Source organism: Orcinus orca, chromosome 4 (genome assembly GCF_937001465.1).
Source record: "Orcinus orca chromosome 4, mOrcOrc1.1, whole genome shotgun sequence".
NCBI classification, from domain to species: domain Eukaryota; kingdom Metazoa; phylum Chordata; class Mammalia; order Artiodactyla; family Delphinidae; genus Orcinus; species Orcinus orca.
Window position 1 is genome coordinate 13128003 of NC_064562.1, and position 22863 is coordinate 13150865.

The 22863-nt window shown below is 36.6% G+C and overlaps 1 protein-coding gene across 3 annotated transcripts in view; it reads left to right on the forward strand.

The window, feature by feature from the left end:
* The first annotated feature begins 20228 nt into the window (after positions 1 to 20228).
* The window catches only part of GRID2 (glutamate ionotropic receptor delta type subunit 2), a 1386623-nt gene continuing 1383988 nt past the window's right edge, over positions 20229 to 22863 (forward strand). For 2 of the 3 annotated variants that reach the window (XM_049709175.1, XM_049709174.1), the window contains exon 1: positions 20828 to 21339. In XM_049709175.1, coding sequence (XP_049565132.1) covers positions 21252 to 21339 — 88 coding nt within the window. In that variant the 5' untranslated portion in view covers positions 20828 to 21251. Of the gene's footprint in view, positions 21340 to 22863 lie in introns of all 3 variants that reach the window. The other variant, XM_004276975.4, reaches the window with a different exon arrangement.

Genomic DNA, 22863 nt, shown 5'->3' on the forward strand with positions numbered 1-22863 from the left:
AATACAGTGAAAGGATTATATACCATGATCAAGTGGGATTTATCCCAGAAATGAAAGGATTTTTCAATATCTACAAGTCAATCAATGTGATACACCACATCAACAAATTGAAGAATAAAAACCATATGATCATCTCTGTAGATGCAGAAAAAGCTTTTTATAAAATTCAACATCCATTTATGGTAAAAAAAAAAAAAAAAAAAAAATCTCTCCAGAAAGTGAGAATAGGGGGAATATACCTCAACATAATAAAGGCCAGGGAATTCCCTGATGGTCCAGTGGTTAGGACTCTACACTTCCACTCCTGGGGGCACGGGTTTGATTCCTCATCAAAGAACTAAGATCCCACATGCTGTAAGTGGCCAATAAATAAATAAATAAATAAATGCCATATATGACAAACCCACAGCTAACTCAGTTTTGAAAAGTTGAAAGTATTTCCTCTAAGATCAGGAAAAAAACAAGGGTGCCCACTCTCACCACACTAATGAAAGAAACTGAAGACAACACAAACAGATGGAAAGGTATACTATGTTCTTGGATTGGAAGAATCAATATTGCTAAAATGACCATATTAACTAAGGCAATCTACAGATTTAATGCAATCCCTATCAAAATGCCAAGGCCATTTTCCACAGAACTAGAATGAATAATTTAAAATTTGTATGGAAACACAAAAGACCCCAAATAGCTAAAACAATCTTGAGAAAGAAGAAAAGAGCTGGAGGAATCATGCTCCCTGACTTCAGACTATACTACAAAGCTACAATAATCAAAACAGTATGGTACTGGCACAAAAACAGACGCATAGGTCAATGGAACAGGATAGAGAGCTCAGAAATAATCCCATGCACTTATGGTCAATTAATTTATGACAAAAGAGTCAAGAATACTTTTAAAAATTGTGATTCACTATATTGTACACCTGTAACTTATATAATATTGTACAGCAACTATACTTCAATTAAAAAAAAGAAGAAGAAGACAAATAAACTCTTGCTTTTATTTAATTTTATCTGTTAAATATTTCAAAGATACGTAAGATTCCTCTTCTGCTATTTTCTTTTAACCATGAGTGATTTAAATAATGAAGTTCAATGTTTGATCATTATGTAAGTATCTCTGACATGAGAAATATTGGGTAGGTATATAGATAGTTCCTACTTTTGTGAATTGCAAAGGGATTCAACTTATTTGGGTATGTAGAGATGAAATCGATGCTATCCCACCACTAGTGAATTAATACAAATTAGAAATTTGTTTTTGTATTTTATGGTATTACTATTAGGCTGATAACTTTCTCAGTAGTAAATAATCTGTATTGCTTTGACTCTTAAGTTTCAGGATATTAGTTCCCGATAACAAATAGAAGCTGGTACTTGGGAATACTGAATAGATTCAATTAACATTTTTAATACCTAAAACTACAAGTAAAAAGAGAACTTATACAGTCAATATTTTAGCACCTCTTTCCTTACCTGAAAGAACTTGATTAGTATTTTTATGTTTCTGGTATATATTCATTCTTAATTAATATAGAGCTTTAGGTGAAAAAGTAACTCTAATCCTTGCCTTGAATAAAATTTTAGTACAGGAAAAATATTTCTGTGCTATAAAAAATAATTGTTGTGATTCCACTAACTGAAGATAATAAGAGGATCACTATGTCTTATGAAAATTCAACTTCAACTTTTATTTTAAATTGCAGTTTTATTAGTTTTTAAGTGTGTTGAAAATATTTAAGTAACATCATTACTTTCTTTTGCAAAGACTGAAAATAAAAATTCTAAAGTCTTATTAAAATTGAGGTAAGACCAAAGAAGCCTCTTACGTAAAAGAGGAAAGGGGAAGTAAAAAAAAAAAAAAAAAAAGCAAGACTTTACAGGTGAGGTAAGCAATCCTGTGTGTGTGTGTGTGTGTGTGTGTGTGAGAGAGAGAGAGAGACAGAGACAGAGACAGAGAGTTTGTGAGCATCACACCTTAGGGATTATTCTATCCGCCACTATGAAGCAACATAAAAGAGGTATGACAGGGGCTTCCCTGGGGGCGCAGTGGTTGAGAATCTGCCTGCCAATGCAGGCGACATGGGTTCGAGTCCTGGTCTGGGAAGATCCCACATGCCGCGGAGCAACTAGGCCCGTGAGCCACAACTACTGAGCCTGCGCGTCTGGAGCTTGTGCTCTGCAACAAGAGAGGCTGAGACAGTGAAAGGCCCGCGCGCCACGATGAAGAGTGGCCCCTGCTCGCCGCAACTAGAGAAAGCCCTAGCACAGAAACAAAGACCCAACACAGCCAAAAATAAATAAATAAATAAATAAAGAAGCTTTCATAAAAAAAAAAAAAAAAAGAGGTATAACAGAACTTCCTACTTCTGACATACAATATTTTACTCCCAAATATTTCAAATAAGAAAATAAGGCCCTGAATATTATAGATTACAAAAATATTTAATAATGCTATCTTAGATACTATGTGGAATCCTAATGACCTCTTTATACAGAAAAAGAAGATAAAGACAAATGTCCAGGTTGCATCTGAACTTCCTTGACAAAGATACAATGTCCCCCTTACCAAAGACTTTCTTTACCCTATAGCTTGCAGGTATGAAATACAAATCTCAGCCTTTTTGTCACTGATGATTCCACAAATATAACTGATAGGAACCTCTCTGTTCCTCCTAGGAAAAGCAGAGGCTTCAATTTATTTTAATCATAAAGTTGATATCTTGGTCTCTGTCTTTCAACAAAGATTTAAGTCTTCAGAATAATAAAGAGATAAATAGTGAAATATCATCAATATTACTCATTACTTAACAGAAAAAATTTCCAAAACTTAGATGAATTTGGTGCCCTAAAGAATCTTTTTAAAAAAAGATTTGTAATATACCACTTTACCTAGATTTTAAAGATATTTTGTTTGTCCAGGTAAGTAATAGTATTTTTTATGCCTTGAGATGTTCATTATTATACTTTTTGATAATCACACTATAAAAAGCTTGATTATTCATTTTATTAATAACTTTTATCTTCTTTTACCTTTGAAAAAGATTATTTTATGAACGAATTGTCATTCTGTACACATTCATTTATTAAATTTATTAAATAATAGTTGTGATTTTACCCTTCTATTCTGTGAAACATGTAAACAGCAGACTCTTTCTTCAATTGGAGGGGACAGAAGAAAAATGTATCTTCCATCACAGGGAATTTGTTCATTGCATGCTAAAATTTACCTTGATTATCCATCTCAACTGTGGATGCCACTTCTTTGATCAGTAGCATCTGGTCAAAAATATGATAAGAAATGCCTGAAGTTCTTCCTGTAGTTTTTACATGCCATTATTTATTGGCCTGAAAGATCATAAGAAAGATCAGTGTCATTACCTAAATAGCAGTATCTCCAAACATTTAACAAATATTTCTTCCTTATTTACCAAATACCTCAATTTAAACCATCTGAGTCAAAATGAAAAACATTCAGATTTTACTAAAGAAAAGTTTTATAAGCAAGGTAGACAAAAAGGTCATAATTAGAATATCATTTAAGAGATCATTTTTCAAACTGAATAATGTTTGTTATTTTTAACTTATATTTAAAAGTACATTTCAGTTTATTCCACATAAATCAGTACAAGTGGCTAGAATATCCTATTTTATAAGGCTATAGGGACACTTCCCTGTGGGATTTGGAGATGTTTGCTTGGAAATTTAATCCTTCCAGTGGGGAAAATGATTTCTCCTTTACCATGGTTACTGAAGAAAATATCATCCTTATTAAATTTATTTTTAAAACCATTAGAAATAATTTATAATGTTAGTTAGTTGTTTGCTTCTCATCATATCATCAGAACTAATGATTTTTTCTTAATATATGACAGAAATTCTGTGCAAAAAGAAAATGTCAACTATAATTGATGCTGATAGTCATGGTAAAAATATGGATCCAAATTCTAAAAAGAACAAATTATGTTTAATGCATCAAAGCATGATTTTTCAGGCAGGCTATGACATTTGTATTCATTAGGTGTTTTGACGACAAAGGGTTTTTCAATTAAGGCATGAAAAAACTTAAGCCTGCACAACTATGAAGATATGAATGCATGATCATAGTTGAAAACATATATTCATTTGGTGATAATAAACATGTAATAAGACTTTTCCAAGTTGCCTTTTCTGAAACCCAGTAAATTCTCTATGTGGTAATCGTGAATAGGGCAGAATGTGCTCCTTTAACTCAATACTTACTTCCACAGGCCTGAAATCCTTGACAAAGTTCATTATTTCAAAAGGTGTGTGGAGGATTAATGACTTGAATTGCAATAAAATTGGAAGATGGCTAACACTAACTTCCTTTTTTCTGATGACTTTTGGGACTGGTGCTCAGTTAAAGTAGAAGAAGAAATGTGAAGGATTTATTCATTGAGAACATATTAATAGACTCAGTAAAGATGTGAGAGTTTTTAAACCTCTTTAATGAAATGATTTCTTTGCTTTATTAAATGTTTATTTCTTTTGTTGTGGCTTTATGTTGGGGAAAGTGGGGAGGATAGTGATTGTTTCTAGAAGAGTCAAATGTTTTCTAGAAAATTCAATAGCCTTTGTTGAAGTGCCCTTTCTAGTCAATTAAAAGTAGAAAATTTGATCAAATTAATATGAAAGATATATAAATCAAGATTAGTGAAAGAAAAAGATCAATCATTCAAACGTACATTAGAAGCAATGTTTGTTGATCTAGTTGGAATGTGCCAGTTGGTTGTTGGATGAACTTGGCATTTTATTCATGCTCAAGCTTTTGAAATATTACAATGAAGAATAAGACATGAGTTTTTATGCACTATAAATTATTTTTAAAGTCGGGTTTCTTAAGGCATAATTCATATGTAAATAAACCCACTCTCTCTAGGTGTCCAGTTTGATGAGTTTTTACAAATCCATACAATCCTATGATCACCCTGTGATATTGTGATTTATAATAAGAAATACATATTTGGTCTTTGATGCCATTCCTGGCACAGAGCTCCTAAAACCCCTGGAATTTCTTGTATTAAGAGCTATAAAGTTGTCTTTTATTACGTTAATCGTTGACATTTAGAAAGCCCTTAGGTTCCTCTAGAATAGTGGCTGGTTGCCGGGGGAACCAACCAGCTGATTAGAGGGTTGGAACTTTCAGTAACCACCCGCCTCAACCTCTAGTAGGGGGAGATGGACTAGAGGTTGAATCAGTTGCCTATGGTCAATGATTTAATCAATCAAGACCCTGTTCAGAAGCCTCCATAAAAACCCAAAAGGTAGGGTTTGGAGAACTTCTGGGTCAATGAACTCATGGAGATTTGGGGAGAGGGCATGAAAGCTCCACATAATTTCCCTGTACCTTGTCCTATGCATCTCTTCCATCTGACTTTTCCTGAGTTATATCCCTTTATAATAAACTGGTGATCTAATGAGTAGACTGTTCCTCTGAGTTCTGTGAGCTGCTCTAGCAAATTAATCAAACCCGAGGAGTGGGATCTCGGGAACCGTCTGATTTTAACCAGTTGATCACTAGTACAGATAACAACCTGGGCTTGCAACTGGCATCTGAAATGTGAGTGTGAGTTGGGGGGGCTGGGGGCAGTCTTGAGGACTGAACCCTTATCCTGTAGAATCTGATGTTATCTCCCCATAGATAGTGTCAGGATTGAGTTGAATTATAGGACACCCAGCTGGTGTCCCGAGAATTGCTTGTTGGTGTGGGGAACCTCCTCTCCCACACTAGAATTGGTACACCCCATTGAGAAAGAACATTTCTATCAATCTCAAAAGATCCCATATGCCACTTTGTAGATACTTACCTCCTATCATTCCCAGTCTCTGGAAACCGCTGATCTGATTTCTTTTATAGTTTTATCTTTTCTTGAATGTCAGTAGATCATACAGTATACAGCCTTCTCTGTATGGCTTCTTTCCCTTTGCATATGCTTTTGAGATTTTTCCATACTGTTGCATGTATCAGGAGTTTGTTCCTTTTTATCCATGAATAGCATTTTATTGTATGAATATACAACACTTTGTTTAGCTATTCATTGGTTTTTGGATATTTGAGTTGTTTCCAGCTTTGATCAGTTACATATAAAGTAACTATAAATATTCATATACAACTCTAGTTTTTAACATGTGCTTTTATTTCTGAGATTACTATGTCTAATGGAAGTTGTACGTTTAACTTTATAAGAAACTGCTAAACTGCTTGCACAGTTGGCTATACCACTCTGCCTTCCTACCACCAATATATGGAATTTCCACTTGTTCCACAACCTTACTAGCATTTTCTATGGCCTTTGGTTTTTAAAATTTGAGCCTTTCTTATAGGTATGTAGAAATATCTAATTGTTCTTTTAACTTGCATTTCCTTAATGATCAATAGTATTTAATATATTTTCAGCGTTTATTTGCCATTCATCTCTTTGGTAAAGTGTCTCTAAATATTTTGTCCTTTTTTTTTTTAATTACTAGGCTTTATTTTTTAGACCAGTTTTAGGATCATCGCAAAACTGAGCAGAAAGTACAGAGAATTCCCATATATTCCCTACCCCACACATGCACCGCCCCTCCCACAATCAACATCCTATACCACAATGGTATATTTCTTACAATACATGAACCTACACAGCACTATCACCTAAAGTACATAGTTTACATGAGGGTTCACTCTTAGTGTTGTACATTTTATGGGTTTGAAAAATATATAATGTATCAACCATTATAGTATCATATAGAATAGTTTCACTGCCCTAAAAGTCCTCTGGGTGCCCCTATTCATCCTTCCCTCCCACCTACCCTCTGGCAACCACTGTTATTTTTACTGTCTCCATAGTTTCCCCTTTTCCAGAATGTCATATAGTTGGGATCATACAGTATATATTATATTGGCTTCTTTTCATATTGGCTTCTTTCACTTACTAATATTCATTTAAGTTTCTTCCATGTCTTTTCATGGCTTGATATCACATTTCTTTTTAGCACTGAATAATATTCCAATGGTTGGATGTACCACAATTTATTTATCCATTCACCTACTGAAGGACATCTTGGTTGCTTCTAAATTTTGACAATTATGAATAAAGCTGCTGTAAACATCTATGTGAAGGTTTTTGTGTAGACTTAAGTTTACAACTTAGGCAAGGAGTATGATTGGTGGAGCCTATGGTGACAGTATGTTTAGTTTTTTGAAGAAACCACCAAACTGTCTTCCAAAGCGGCTGTGCCATTGTGCATTCCCACCAGCCATTACTGAGACTTCCTGTTGCTCCACATACCCACCATCATTTGCCATTATCAATGTTCCAGTTTGGGACATTCTAATAGGTGTGTTGTGGTATCTCATTGTTTTAATTTGCATTTTCCTAATGACATATGATGTGGGACATCTTTTATGCGCTTATTTGCCATCTGTGTGTCTTCTTTGTTAAGCTGTCTGTTAAGGTCTTTGGTCCATTTTTTTAATTGGGTAGATTTTTATTATTATTATTATTGAGTTGTAAGAGTTGTATATTTTTAGATAACTGTCCATTATAAAATGTGTCTTTTGCAAATCTTTCCTCCTAGTCTGTAACTTGTCTTCTAATTATCTTGAAGTTGTCCTTCACAGAGCATACATTTTTTTTAACTTTAATGAAATTTAATTCATCTATTATTTCTTTCATGGATTGTGCCTTTGGTGTTACATCTAAAAAGGCATCACCATACCCAAGGTGATGTAGATTTTCTCCTATGTTATCTTCTAGGAATTTTATAGTTTCATGTTTTACATTTAGGTCTATGATCCATGTTGAATTAATATGAAGCATGAACAGTCTGTATCTACATTCATTTTTTTTTGCATGTAGATGTCCAGTTGTCCCAGCAACATTTCTTGAAGAGACTGCCTTGCTTTGTTTTATTGCCTTTGCTCCTTTTTTAAAAGACCAATTGGCTATATTTATGGGTGTCTATTTCTGGGCTTTTATTCTGTTCCATTATATATATTTTTCTATTCTTTCATCCGTACCACATGGTCTTGATTCCTGTAGCTTTATAGTAAATCTTACAGTTGTGTAATGTCAGTCCTCCAAATTTGTTCTTCTCCTTCAATGCTATTTTGACTATTCTGGATCTTTTTGTCTTCACATAAACTTTAGAATTATTTTGTCAATATTTTCAAAATAACTTACTGAGATTTTGATTGGGATTGCACTGAATTTATAGATTAAGTTGGGAAAAACTGACATCTTTATGGTATTGAGTCTTCCTATCCATAAACATGGATATATCTTCATTTATTTAGTCCTCTTTGATTTCTTCAATCATAGTTTATAGTTCTTATAGATTTAAAAAAATTTATAGCTAATGTTTCATTTTTTGAAGTGCTTATTTAAGTGGTACTGTGTTTGAATTTCAAATTCTGCTTGTTTATTGCTGGTGTATAAGAAAGTGATTGCCTTTTGTATATTAACCTCATAACCTTCAACCATACTATATAATTGCTGATTATTTCCAGGCTGTTTTCTCATGGTTCCTTTAGATTTTCTACAGAGAAAATCATGTTATTTGAGAAAAAAGTTTTATTTATTCCTTCTCAATCTCTATAACTTTTATTTCCTTTTCTTGTCTTGTTGCATTAGCTAGAACTTTTGGTATGATTTTGAAAAGAAGTGATGAGAGGGGATATCCTTGTTTTTTTGCCTTATCTTAGCAGCTTCTAGTTTTTGACCATTAAGTATGATGTCAGCTCCAGTGTTTTTGTAGATGTTCTCTATCAGGTTGAGGAAGTTCTCCTCAATTCCTAATTTGCTAAGAGTTCTTATCATTAATGGGTATTAGATTTCATCATATTTTGTACATTTAAAAAGTTGGGTTGTTAGCTTCAATTAGAAGAGGTGTTTTTATATTCAGGACACAAGTTCTTTGTCAGATTGTTGTTTGGTAAATATTTTCTCCTAGATGTGACTCGCTTTTTAATTTTAACACTGCTTTTCAAAGAGTACAAAGTTTTAATTTTAATGCTTTATTTTTTGTTTGTTTTTTTCAAAGTTTGTGTACTTTGTGTTCTAAGGAATCTTTGCATACCCCAAGCTCACAAATTTTTTTTTTCCAAAATTTTCTTCTAGAAGTTTTGTATATTTAGTTGCATAAACTCTTTTGCATAGATTTTTTTACACAATGCAAGATAAAAGTTGGGTTCATGTTTTTGAATATGGATGTCCAAATTTTCCAGGATTATTTGTTGATAAAACTATCCCATCTCCAATGAGTTATCTTAGCATCTTTTCAAATGAATTGAAAATTTATGTATAGCTTGAATTCTAGACTCTAATATGTTTCATTGATTTATGTGTCTATTCTTATTTCAGTAACACATTGTCCTGATGACTGCAGCTTTGTAGGAAGTCTTGTAATTATGCCAACTGAGAGTTTTCAAATTTATGCTTGTTTTCCAAAGTTTTTTTTGTTTCCTGCATAAATTTTAATTATCAGCTTTAATTTTGTTTAGAATAACAGTGCTATTATAAATCAATTTGGAGAGAATTGTAATCTTAAGTATGTTGAATTCTTTGATCCATGAACACAATATATATCTCTATGTATTTACATCTTCCTTAATTTCTCTCCCATGTAGCTTTCATAGTAAAAGTCCTGCACATACTTAATTAGATTTATACATAATTAGTCATGTTTTTAATGCTGTTGTAAATTATATATTTGATTTTGCAATTGCTCTTTTATAGAACTACAATTGATTTTTGTATATCGACTTTATATACAACAACCTTATTAATAGCTCTAATAGCCATTCTGTAGATGCTTGGTGATTATTTACTGAGATAGTCATGTTGTCTGTGAATAAATAAGTTTTATGTCTTCCTTTGCAAACTGTATGTATTTATTTCTTTTTCTTGCCTTATTGCACAGTTTAGGTCCTCTAAAACACTGTTAAATATAAGTGAGAAGAGTAGTTACCCTGCTTCTTTGCAATGTTTGGGGGAAAGTATTAAATCTTTGACCACTAAGTGTGATGTTAGATGTAGGATTCTTCATAGGTGACTTTGATAAGAGTGAGGAGGTTCTAATCTATTTATTCATGCTTAGTTTTTCTAAAAACTGGATGTTGATTTATTTCAACTTATATCATATAATGGAATTATCATGTATTGCCTTTTTTTCCCCTGCCTATTGCTTTTGTGCATTACATTGGTTGATTTCGACTGATGAACTGCTTCAAGTTCGGAGAAATGCTACTTGGTTCTGATGTATAATATTTTTGTGTATGTTGCTGGATTTGCTTTGCTACTATTTTGTTAAGGATTTTTGTGTGTACTTTTAAAAAAAATTATTGACGTATAATTGATTTACAATGTTGTATTGGTTTCAGGTGTACAGCAAAGTTATTCAATATACATATACATATATGTGTGTACTTTCATAAGGGATAGTGATTTATAGTTATTTCTCCCTTGTATTTGTTTGTTTGTTTGTTTGGATATTGAGGTACAGCTGACCTCATGAAATGAATGGTGAAGTATTTCCTCCTCTTCTGTATCCTTGAGAAGAGCTGATCTTAGTTGTTTTTTTTTTGCGGTACGCGGGCCCCTCACCACCGCGGCCTCTCCCACTGTGGAGCACAGGCTCTGGATGCGCAGGCTCAGCGGCCATGGCTCACGGGCCCAGCCGTTCCGCAGCATGTGGGATCCTCCCAGACCGGGGCACGAACCCGCATCCCCCGCATCGGCAGGCGGACTCTCAACCACTGCGCCACCAGGGAAGCCCAGATCTTAGTTCTTAAATCTTTGGTATAATTTATCATCAATTAGATGATGAAGCAGTAGCTTCTATTGATTATGGATAGATCTGCATTGAATTCTAGAAATATAGTTGTTGGCTTCTGTGCTTTTATTTTTAGTTCTATCAATTTTCATTTAATGTATTTTGAAGTACTGTTGTCCAATTCATACAAATTTGGGTTTGTTGTGCCTTCTCAAATAATCCTGATTTTATCATGTAATGTTATTTATCATTGGTTTATAGTCCTTGTTCTGAAGCCTACACTTTCTGATAATAATATAACCAATTCAGCTTTCTTTTTATTAATGTTTGCATGATATAGCTTTTTCAATTCTTTTTACCTCAGCTACAGTCATATATTTAAAGGGGGTTTCTTATAGAAAGCATATAGTTGTCTTGCTTTTTTTATCCAAACTGACAATTTCAACCTTTAATCATTTATCTGTAATTTAACCATTATCTCTATTTCTGGCTTGTTAGTTGTATATGTTTTAAAATTGTTTTATTGATTGCTTTTTGGTTTACAATATGATGTTTAAGTTATCACAATATATCTTGAAAATATATCACACACTATGCTTTAATTTCCTGTTTCCTATCTTTTGTGCTATTTTTGTTATACATTTTGCTTCTACATTGGTTATAAATCTTATAATACCTTGCTATTATTTTTACTTTAAAAAGTCGATTGTCTTTAAAGGGATTACAAAAGAGAAAAATGCATCTTTTATATTTATTCTCTACTTACTACTCTGGTTCTTTTACTTTCTGTCTATAAATCCAAATTTCAATCTGTATCATCTTCATCCTAATAATCTATCTCTAAAATTTCTTACAGGGGTGGTCTTATGGAAATAAATTATTAGCTTTTTTTTCTGAAATGTCTTTATTTCATCTTCATTTTTGAAGGATATTTTTGCTGGGTTTAGTGTTCTAATTGAAGGATTCATTTTTGTCTTTTAGTACATTACAGGTGTCACTCCATTGTCTTCTGGCTTGCACAGTTTTGATGGGAAGTATGCTGTAACTTTTATCTTTGTTCCTCTGTATGCAAAGTTTCCTTTTTTTTTTCTGGTTGCCTTCAAGATTGGCTCCTAACTTTTGTTCTTTAGCAGTTTAATTATGATGTGCTTGCTTATGTTTTGTATGTCTTTAATATCTTGCTTGGAATTCCCTGAGATTCTTGGATCTTTGGTTTATTGTATTTCATTATATTTGGAAATTTATACTTCATGATCTTTTCTAGTATTTTTTCTTCCCCTTTCTTTTTATTTTCCTCTATAAATCAAAGCACACACATGTTAGACCATTTGATATTGTGCAACAGCTCCCGGATGTTCTGCTCTATTTTTTAAAATTCATTTTTTTATGTTTCATTTTGCACAATTTAAATCAACCTACTATTAAGTTTACAAATTTCTTCCTCAGATGTGTCAAGAGCATCACAGAAATTCTTCATCCTGATAGCATGTGTTTCTTGGGGGTGGGATTTTATTTTACTCATATTAATAGTTTCCATCTTTCTGTTGTAATTTCTCATCTGTTCACGTATGTTCTTTACCTGTACCACTACATCCTTTAACACATTAAAGTATAGTTATTATAAAGGACCTGACTGATAGTTTAAACGTCTTGGTAATAGCTCAATCTGCTTCTGTTGAGTGCGTTATCTCTGGAAAATGACTTTTTTCTTGCTATTTTGTTTGTCATATAATTTTAGAATGTACACTGCACATTGTCAACTGAAGACCAGTAGAGTCTCAGATCAAGAGTATTTATAGCTGGAAACGAATACAACTCTTTTTCTGTTACAATGGTAGTAAATGATTCAGTTGGGTTTGGGTTTTGTTGTTGACATTGTTACCTTCAAGTTACTTCAGTGATGGGCTGCCTAAATCATGTGCCTGGGGTGAGCCCCGTGGTGCTAGAGGGTTTTTTTTCAGTTTTTCTGCTTCCACCTCAGTTTTCAGAATGTGTTGCATGACTATGCTAAATAGTGGGTCTCTCTTCACATTCTTTTCTCTCTACCAGTGGTAGTCTTCTATTGCTTATTACTCAGTTCTAGGCTCATGGTAGGGGCAAGGAGTAGGGTTTTGGTTCTTCTGGTGAAAGCTCAATTGGAGATGTGTCCCTGAGGGTCAGGAAGGGGGTCTTGGTATTATTCTTGTTTCCCTCATCTCAATGATAGTCATATTCATACTTGTATTCATAGAGGTTATTAAACAGGAGAGATAATTTTGCTCCTCCTTGCTCCCAGCAATAGCATATCTCTGCTTTTTTTTTTTTTTTTTTTTTTTTTTGTGGTACGCGGGCCTCTCACTGCTGTGGCCTCTCCTGTTGCGGAGCACAGGCTCCGGATGCGCAGGCTCAGCGGCCAATGGCTCACGGGCCCAGGCGCTCCGCGGCATGTGGGATCTTCCCGGACCGGGGCACGAACACGTGTCCCCTGCATCGGCAGGCGGACTCTCAACCACTGTGCCACCAGGGAAGCCCTATCTCTGCTTTATATAGGCACAGGATTGTGACCCATAAAGGCTTTCTTATCTGAACCTTAGTGGCAGACTATTTTGATTCCATCACCTTCCCAGAAGCAGTGATCTTTTCTTGGTTTCTGATGTCAGAAAGCAGAGCTACTAACACTTCTCCAGAAACTGACAAGTTTTGCTTCTATACAAGCACTGGATCTTTGCCTGGTCACCATTACAACACGGTTTGTTGTCCCTTCCTCAGCAGCTTGAAGCATTTTTCTTCCTAATGAGGAGAGCCCAGGCAAGTGGACCATATTTTGAGACTGTTCCGTCTCCACTATGCCTGTAGCAGTTATGGGGTATTTCTGGTATCCTGCCCTGCTCTCGTTCTTTCCCATGAGCCCCTATGCAGATCCACAGAAAAGAGCTTAGGAGTGAGTGCATACCACCTTGTGTCTGATGCTCCCAGTTATTCTAAAGTTTTATGCTATCCCAAATTCACCCTTTAGGATTTTATGAAAATTTTTGTGGATTTCTTCTTACCTGCTACACCAAACTTTTCCTCTGTGCTCTGCCAAAGTGAAGCAGGTTTGTGTCCTGTCTCACGTTAGAGGTGCTTGCCACTCTTTGGAACTTAGTTTACTTTGTTGTCTCACCACCTCAGCTCTCTGATGGGTTCAAGGAAGGTTACATTTTTTAGATCATCCAATACTTTCTTATTGTTAGGATCAGAGCAATGTTTTCCTTTGGCTTTGTACATCCAAAGCAGAAATGGAAATCTAAAAAACATTTTAAAAATAAAACATGTTTATTGTCGAGTGGTATATTTTCCTTCATCATTAAAGTTCAAATTATAGCACAAGAAGTTCCTATTATAGCACAAAACAGAATCACTCCCCAGATATGATAAACCAGCCTACCAATCTGCAATCTAGCTAATATAACCATCCACAAACAGAGGAGGAAAAAAACAAACAAAATTATTTTTGGAAAATAGAAATGGATTGCAACAGTATAACAAAGAATGTTCATTCTGTGCATAAAAAGCAGGAAATTGGCAGTTATATAAGTTTGAAAGAGTCTCCGTTAAATAAAGGTTAATAATTTGTTACCTAGAAACCTCTTCATGTTTTTAATATCGATATGTTAATGTACACTCTAGATCGCTAAGAAGAAAAATCTATTTAGCATTTTGCAATCTTACATGGCCACTAAATCTCTCTCTCTCTCTCTTTTTTTTTTTCCAGAACAAAGTATTCCATAGAGCACAATGTAGGAAATGCTGGTTCAGATATTTCTAACTGCATAGGCATTAAAAATTTTTGTAAGATTGTTTCATTTTCACAACTTTGATGCTGTGTCTGATTCTTTATGGTTTAGCTCTATCTTGATGAAATTTTTAAAAATGTGATAAAGCAGCATAGTGTAAAAACAAGAATGAAACAAAGTGTTGACAATATGACTAATTGTATATTAGCAAACTTTAGACAAATTCTATATCTAATATAAAATTTAGTTTTATCCCCCCTGCATTCTCTTTAGTCACATAAAACATAAGTCAAGTTAAATATGGGCAGAGATTCATGTTTGGGCTTCTGTTGCTGAGATAATTATTTATTGTCGTCTTCCAAAGAACCCTTTCAAAACATCTTTCCTCTTTTCCAAACCAAGAGATAACCCCTATCTGTGTTGTAAACAATGGGACTGATAAATAGATGAAATGATCTTATGAACAGACTACTTTGATACCTCAGTAATCTGTTTATTCTGCAATGAGTCAAGATGCTCTTGTCTTACGCTGCCTGAATTATATTCCACTATGTTTAAAATTTTTCATTTTATCCTTTCATTCACTTATTAGTTAATTCATTTATTTGTAATTATTTAGATTTGCCATCAATTTGCAGGGCCAACAAGGAATAAGGAATATATTGTATTTGAGTCTGTACTGATTATGTACTCTACCCACTAAGAAGTGAAATTAAATGTTTATAGAGTTTTATCACTACTTTGAAAACTCCCGTAAAGCCAGTATGTGTGTGTGTAAATGACTGAATATTGACCAAACTTTTGTTTCTCTATTTAAATTTTTGCCCATGATATCTGCTACAAAATACAATCTATTTTAAGCTAAAATATATAGTTTATTATCTGCAGTATATTGCATAAACACACTTTGTATCTGAGCTACTTCTTTTTTCTGCAGTACGCAGGCCTCTCACCGTTGCAGCCTCTCCCGTTGTGGAGCACGGGCTCCAGATGCGCAGGCTCAAGGGCCATGGCTCACGGGCCCAGCCGCTCCGCGGCATGTGGGATCCTCCCGGACCGGGGCACGAACCCATGTCCCCTGCATCGGCAGGTGGACTCTCAACCACTGCACCACCAGGGAAATCCCTAAATCAAATTTTTGTAACAATAAAAGAAACAGTTAATTTCAGAATTAAAATGGTTAATCATGGGAAGATAATAAAATCTGATTTTTAAGGGTCAAATAATAATTGATATTTATTATAGTTGACGTCATGCATTTCTTTTTGCTTTTGACTTATTTGTTAGACATTTGTTTCAAATGATATGCCACACCAGAAGGATCAATCATATAATTCATAGACAATTTCTATATTCCATGACCAAGTGAAATTGCTTAACTCAGGATGTATAAAATATTACTTTTCTGTAGAAAAAGGAAATAGCAAAATAAGCCTCATTTTTAAAACTTTAATATTTATACCAAAAATTTGAATGACATAATATTTCACAGTGTTCTAATTATCCCTTAACATAGGATTGAGTGGCATATTATTAAAGCTTGTTCTATTGACATTTAATTCCTAAGTAACTGATAAAATCAAAGATGTGAATACAGCAGATATAAGAGCATGATAATATACTTATTATTCCTGAAAGCTTTAGAAGAAATAAAACTTCAGAAAATCAAGTTACCTGAAAAAGGATCACTTAAAATATCAAGTTTACTTGAATATACTAATTTGATTAATATGGGTTAATTATACTATGGTAAACTGTTAAGTATTGAGACATTTTTAAAAGTTAGCTGATTAAATCTACATCAAGCATGGCTGCCATCTGGTGGGGACAGGATATAATGTTGTGAGGGGCCAATCTCAGTAAAGTGCCCCTGTTGGGTTGCAAGTTGTCATTTGACCTCCATCTACCAATTGCTTGGTGTTTAATATTAATATTCCACTTAAAATTCCACATCAACATCCAGACCAAAGAGATAAGAGGTCTAAACTAAAAGAGGTCCACCTTTTGTAATATATGTAACTGAATTCTTGCTACTAAAAGTTCAATATCATGGCTAACGTATGGACAGTGGAAAAGCTATGAAATTCAAAGTTTTGACTTGAATTAACTTTAATAATAGATGAGTCTGGTAAAGTGCTTATATTAAAAAAAATCAATCAATATAGTTGCAGAATTTGGTTGGAATTTATATCACATTGAGTTAGAAGAAAATATGACATTGCTCTGACAGGGCAGCTTTACAGATTTAGGGAAAGCTTTGAAAGGGAGGAAGGAATTAAGAGCTTAATGTTGAGGGAAGAAAGGAAGAAAGGAAGGAAGGAAGAAAGGGAGGAAGGAACGGGTTATTGCCTATCACCAAGGATAAGATTTGTACTACTGTTATGGGTATAACAGTTTGACAGGGTAGAAAGTGATAAGTCAGTGCCAGGTTGACCTAAAAAAAAAAAAAAAGGCATAGTATACCCAATGTGAATATGTTATATAGGAATATGCATTATAATGATTAACTTGAAGCATACTTAAAAGCAAAAAAAATGTGTTTTCTAAGTTCAAGTCTTTCAACAAATTATCAGTACAACTTCTATGACTCAATTTCCCATCCTTTTCTAGAAAACCAGGCATTGAATAACAGAGGCCGTAAATTCCCATTGAGCTCTGAACTTTTTTGATCTACGAAGTATAAAAGTTGCTTTTTCAGCCTCTCAAACAAACAAATTCCTTTCTCACTTGTGCAAATGAACATGTCAATTATAATTTTATGGTTATAATTTTTTACTGCCTGCATATATAGGTAGTCAGTTATTGCTCTTTTATAGTTTTGCTTTCATATTCATGTTAAAGTTATAAATACTTAGAATCTTTTGTGTGCCTATCTGTATGTATAATACTAATGATACAATTATAGTGCATTAGAAATAATGATCAAAATGCATTATACTCCATTGTTTTCTCTGCTATTCTTTTCAAGTTAACTTTTCTCCTAATTTTTAATTAGGCTATCTCATAAATTTACAGATTTTTATACTAAAACAAAATCTCTTGAGTCATTGAATACTATTGAAGAGTTCTTTAAACTTGACTAATGTGTGTTGACTTACTGCTGTTACAACATCCTGTGAGCAGTTAATTTTTAAAGTTTAGACATTGGTATTCTTAGTATTTTTTAAAAGTGAAAATGAAAAATTTATACATTCCAAGGATTTTCATTACATTGCTTTCTTCACACACAGTACATTGTAACAATTAAAGGAGACTGTAATTTAATTGCATGTCCCTTCAACAATGCAAATTAATATTCTTCCCAAATTATGTTTTTCCATAAAAAAATAATCATTATACGTTGCATCTTAAAGCTACTAAGATTATCTACGATTTCTTCAAATTATTGATATTCACATCACAACTAATGGTTGAAGTGACAGTCTTCACATAGGAAGAATAAATTCATAAATCATAGTTTACACAAATTTTTATTCCAAAAATTAATCATTGGTTATAAAACTTTAGTGAACAAAGCTGTTTTTTCCCCCAAATATGTTATAATGTCACAGAGTTTTGAATTTCAGTGCAGCATGCTATTTCTATATGATAATGCATGAATTACAGCTAAGTAGCCTTCATTAGACTAACAGAATTACTTCATTAAAAGCCTATATAAAAGTATAGCCAGTGAATGTTATTTTTTTTTCTTCTGGAATGTAACGTCTAACTTACACATTAAAAGTCTAACTATTATATCACAATATGCAATTTTCTAAAATAGAAAATATAGTTTACACAAAAATTTAAAATGTTTTAAAACTTATATTCCATACAAAAACCATTAATTATAACTCATTGGACATAGAAATTATTTGGATGATTTTGGAATAATGAAAATGTTTTGTTCATAATACACTAGAACAGATTTCCAAGAGAGAAGATAGTATGAATTGTCTAAATTTAGCTATCCCCAGCAATGACATTTATTAAGCAAGGACTGGGCTAGCTAATGTTCTGAAGTTCCTTCCCGTTCTCTGACTCTAAGATATTAGTGTTCTTTCCATGTTAATGGTTACTTCACAACTTTTTTCTTGATTGAGCAGATAGTGACTCATCAATTTTTAAAATACCCTTGTGAAGAATGTAATAGAAGCAAGCTATGGGGGAGATAAATCTGTTTTTTTCAAAGACTTCATTATCTGTAACAACAAAATATGATCCATGAAATCGACACAGAACCCTTGAAGAAGTAAAATGATATCAACAACATCAATAAAATCAATATTGAATCAACATGTACTAATGGAAAAAATAAAGGAATGATGAAAATTGAGAGGAATTAATCAGTGATGGCTTTTTGGAAGCACTGATTTATGCCAAATTCAGAAGGAAGTGATGAATTAATTTCAAGTCAACCAAGGGGCTCTATGTAAAATGATGCAGTGAATAAAATATGAATAAGCTATGGTCCTCACCCTCAAGGCATCAATGGTCTAGTTCAGAAGTCATTCTGTCTGACTCTAAATCAAAGGTAGAGTGCGCTATGAGAACACAGAAGGAAGATGGATTTATTCCATATGATTCCATATTAAAGGATTGGATATGACATCATGGGCAAAATGTGAACTAAGCCTTGAAGTGCCTGAGGAGAGTGGTTGGGAGGATGAATAGATACCTTCCAACAGATTAACCTAAGTAACAATATGGCAGCACAGCATTTTCTAGAATGTTCAGGGAAAAAATACGCAAGGTGAATGAAAGAAGCCATTCACAGAAGTGATATACAATTATGGTTGGAGAAATAATAGCCTAATTCACCAGACTAGAGAGAAGGGCTCAAGTGAGAGTGTAAGAAGAAAACAGCTGTGCCATATTTGGAGATAAGGGAGGGCTCTGAAAGGTTGAGGAGTTTGACATCCATACATGCCACGTGGCAACATTCCCCAAAGATTCCAATTATAATTGAAATAATATTGGGCCCATTTATACCTGGCCTGCACTACTCACTTGGTTGTATTAACAAATCTCCATTCTGAAATGAGGCCAGACTGGATGTAAGTTAACCATGAGAAGAAAGGAAACCACAATCCTAAGGATTTTCTTTTGAGGAGTATGCTTGCAGAAAATCCTTTCATTCTGGTATTGGGAGGCTGTCATTCAGTACTTTCTCAGCTCTTTCCATGGAGAAGCAACCAACTTCCTCATTCTGCATTTATATACACAGGGCTGTGGACAAGCTAGTCAATGTAACGTTTTTATCAAATGTTTCACTGAAGCATGCATTTCTGTTTCATTTAATTATTACATGTTTAAAATTTCAAGATCTTCTTTATCCTTACTCTCTCCTGATTACCTAAGAAATACACTGGAGACAGAAAAAAAATCACTGTATAAAAGGTAATTAGCACGTCCTCTCCTTTTTATAACTTTATAATTGAAATCTCATTAAAAGCTTTCTAGGTCTCTTTTTCCCTTAGTGACCAGGTGTCCCTAATTTGTTTTTAAGCAATGTGACTAATTCCAGGCAAAGACTAGAAAAAGTCTGATACCTGTTGGAGAATAGCGATAGCAAGGTTTAATAATTGGGGTGGCTTTTTTAGGTTGCCTTTAACCTCGTTTAAAAAAAAAAAAAGGCGTCAACGTCTTTTCTCTTAGAGTCCTGCCTTTTTCTCAGTCCCGGTTGAAGATTCCAGGGGAAATGAGAGCAGTATTTTGTTTCTCCCTTGTATTGCAGATAGGGGGAGGAGGTGGTTATTAGAGAGAAGCTCTTCCTCTCTCGGTTTCCCCCTCTCTCCGCCTAACAGCACCGCTCTCTCGCGGGCTCGCTCGTTCTCCTAGGTGATCCATTTCTAGGCAACGTGGGTCTAGTGCTGAAGCTGCCAGGCTCGCTCCTTGCTCGCTTCCTGCATCCCGCCAGGCGAATCGCTCCAAAAGCATCCTGCGGCCCGCGGCGGCTTCCCTCCTCCGGCCCAGCCCCGCAGCTCGCGCCCGGCGTAACTCCCCCGCCACCGCGCCCGAGCGAACCGGCTCCCCGGGCCCGCCTTGACAAACTCCGCTCCCGCCTCGCGCAGAAGGGGAATTTTCTCTGCATTACTATCTGCATTACCTTGAAGTTCACTTTCACCAGCCCTCTTGGAGAGGGCTTTTTCCCCTCCCTGCTGGAATCTGGCTGTTCCGCTCGGAATCTCCTAATCTTTCCTTTCCACTTAGATTTTATTTTGGCAGCGAAGACAAGTGATTCTCTGCGGGCCGTTGGGGCGGGGGGGGAGGGGGGCTTTTTCGCTTGGGGGGAGGGGGAGGGGAACATCCGGCGTGAGCGGGGAGGAGGGGGTTGGTATGTTGGAAGTTGCGGCGGAGCTGGGACCGGAGACCCACGGCCCCGGCGCACGGATGGGGATGGTCTGAGCTCCAGCCTCTCCCCCTGCCCGGGAGCAGCGAGGCTGGATACATTTTAAAAAAGCCAAACTGCAAACAACTCTGGCGATGCCAAAATTCCCCTCCAAGTGACACGGCTTTGCTAAGGAGGTTTCCTCAGGCTGGGCTCTTTCTCTTATTCGCTCTGCCTTCCTCAGCGACGATTATAAAAGCTTTGGTCTGGTAACAGGAATTGAGGGGGACAAAAAGAAAAAAGAAAAGAAAAAGCTGTGCTAAACTATCGTGACCTCAAACTCTTTGGACTTTTTTTTTTTAATATTGAAAGAAAATCCATCCTCAAAGACAATCAGCATAGGCGGAGATGGAAGTTTTACCCTTGCTCTTGGTTTTGTCCTTCTGGTGGTCTCGAACCTTGGATTCGGCGAGTGCGGATTCTATCATTCACATCGGTAAGCAAGGGCAGGCTCTGCCCGTGGGTACTTTTACCGTTTCGGCTCGCAGATATTTCCCCTTTGCTTCCCCCTCTCCTTCCCCCTTTCCGCCCTCTGTGTGGCTCGTTGCCGCTGGCTTCGGTTCCTTGCCCCTTCCCGCTACCTTCCCTCACACTTGGGCAGCTTTCTGAAAGGATGCGGATGCTCGAACCTTGCCTGGTGCTGTTGTTTCGCGGTGAACCGGGGAGTGTGGGCTGTATGCTTGAGGGTCTAGAATCTACCTCAGCGTGCGTGCGTGCTGGGGAGCGCGGGGGGCTTCTGGTGTGTGAGGAAAAGAAGTTTCATTGACTCTACCTTCCATGTTCTTTCCCGGATGTACATTTGCTCCATTTAAAAAAAAAAAGTACCTTTTGAGGGAACTGAGGTGTCACCCGTGAGGCGAAAAGGGCTGGGGTGCGAGGTGGGGGTGGGGAAGAGCGCCCTTCGGATCGAACAGGTGGTTTTGCAACGTGAGCGGGCCGCGCTCGCCGCAGCGCGTGCGACGGTGACGGGCTGCTGGCTGAGCCCCCAGCCTCCGTCTCCGCTTCCTGTCCTCTCGGCTGCGCGGTGCTCGCGACTGGGAGCCGCGCACCTCGCTGCCTCGCTCGCGCTCCCGGGTCTGGCGCGGCGGCGAGACTGGCCCCGGGCGCTCGGGAAACGCGGGAGCACATGCGCGCGCGCCGCCCTCGTGGGCTGCCTGGCGAGCAGCCGCCTGGCCTCGCCTCGCCGTCAACTCTGAGTTGCAGCGCAAGGCCGAGAGCAAAGGCGCTTGGGCTATGGGCGGCCTGAGTCCGGGAAGGACGCCGAGACGCCTTGGAGATGCTCGTGGCCCTACCTATTGGCACCCAGACGGGCCGGGTCTGGCCGCGGCGGGCGCGGGCTGCACGTCATTATCATGCAAACGCTCGCGGCTTCAGGCTCCAACTCTTCTCACTTGTTAATCCGTGAGAGCTGAACCGAGACCGGCTCTTGCAGCCTTTTCTGCGTTAATGCGACGATTTCCTTTTCGGAAATTCGCGTCCGCGGGCCAGCGGGGTTCAGTTACTGCGCTGAGGAGAGGCCCCCCTTGAGGAATTTTTCCGGGCGCAGGACTTCTATGTGTCCACACGGCTTGATGCTCTGCAAATTGAGGCGACAGATGGGTCGCAGCATCTCCCCTTTCCGCCCCCTGCCCCTCCCCCGCGCAACACACACACACACACACACACACACACACACACACACACACACACACACACACACACACGTGTCCTGGAAGGGGAACCTGCTGCAGGTGGAGGTTGTGCCTTTGTGCCTGCCTGAGCTAAAGGCTTGTGTCTGGTGTGCGAGTCCACAGCGGCCAGCCCCTCAGCTCCAGGGGGCTCCCTCTCTTGATCTCAGAGGCTGTCTTTGTAAACACGTCTGCCATTCGCTATCATTTATATCAATAGAACCGAATATATCTCTGTGCAAGGGCTGATGAGGTCAGGATTCAGAAAACCTTGCACTTAACACGTTTAGTGA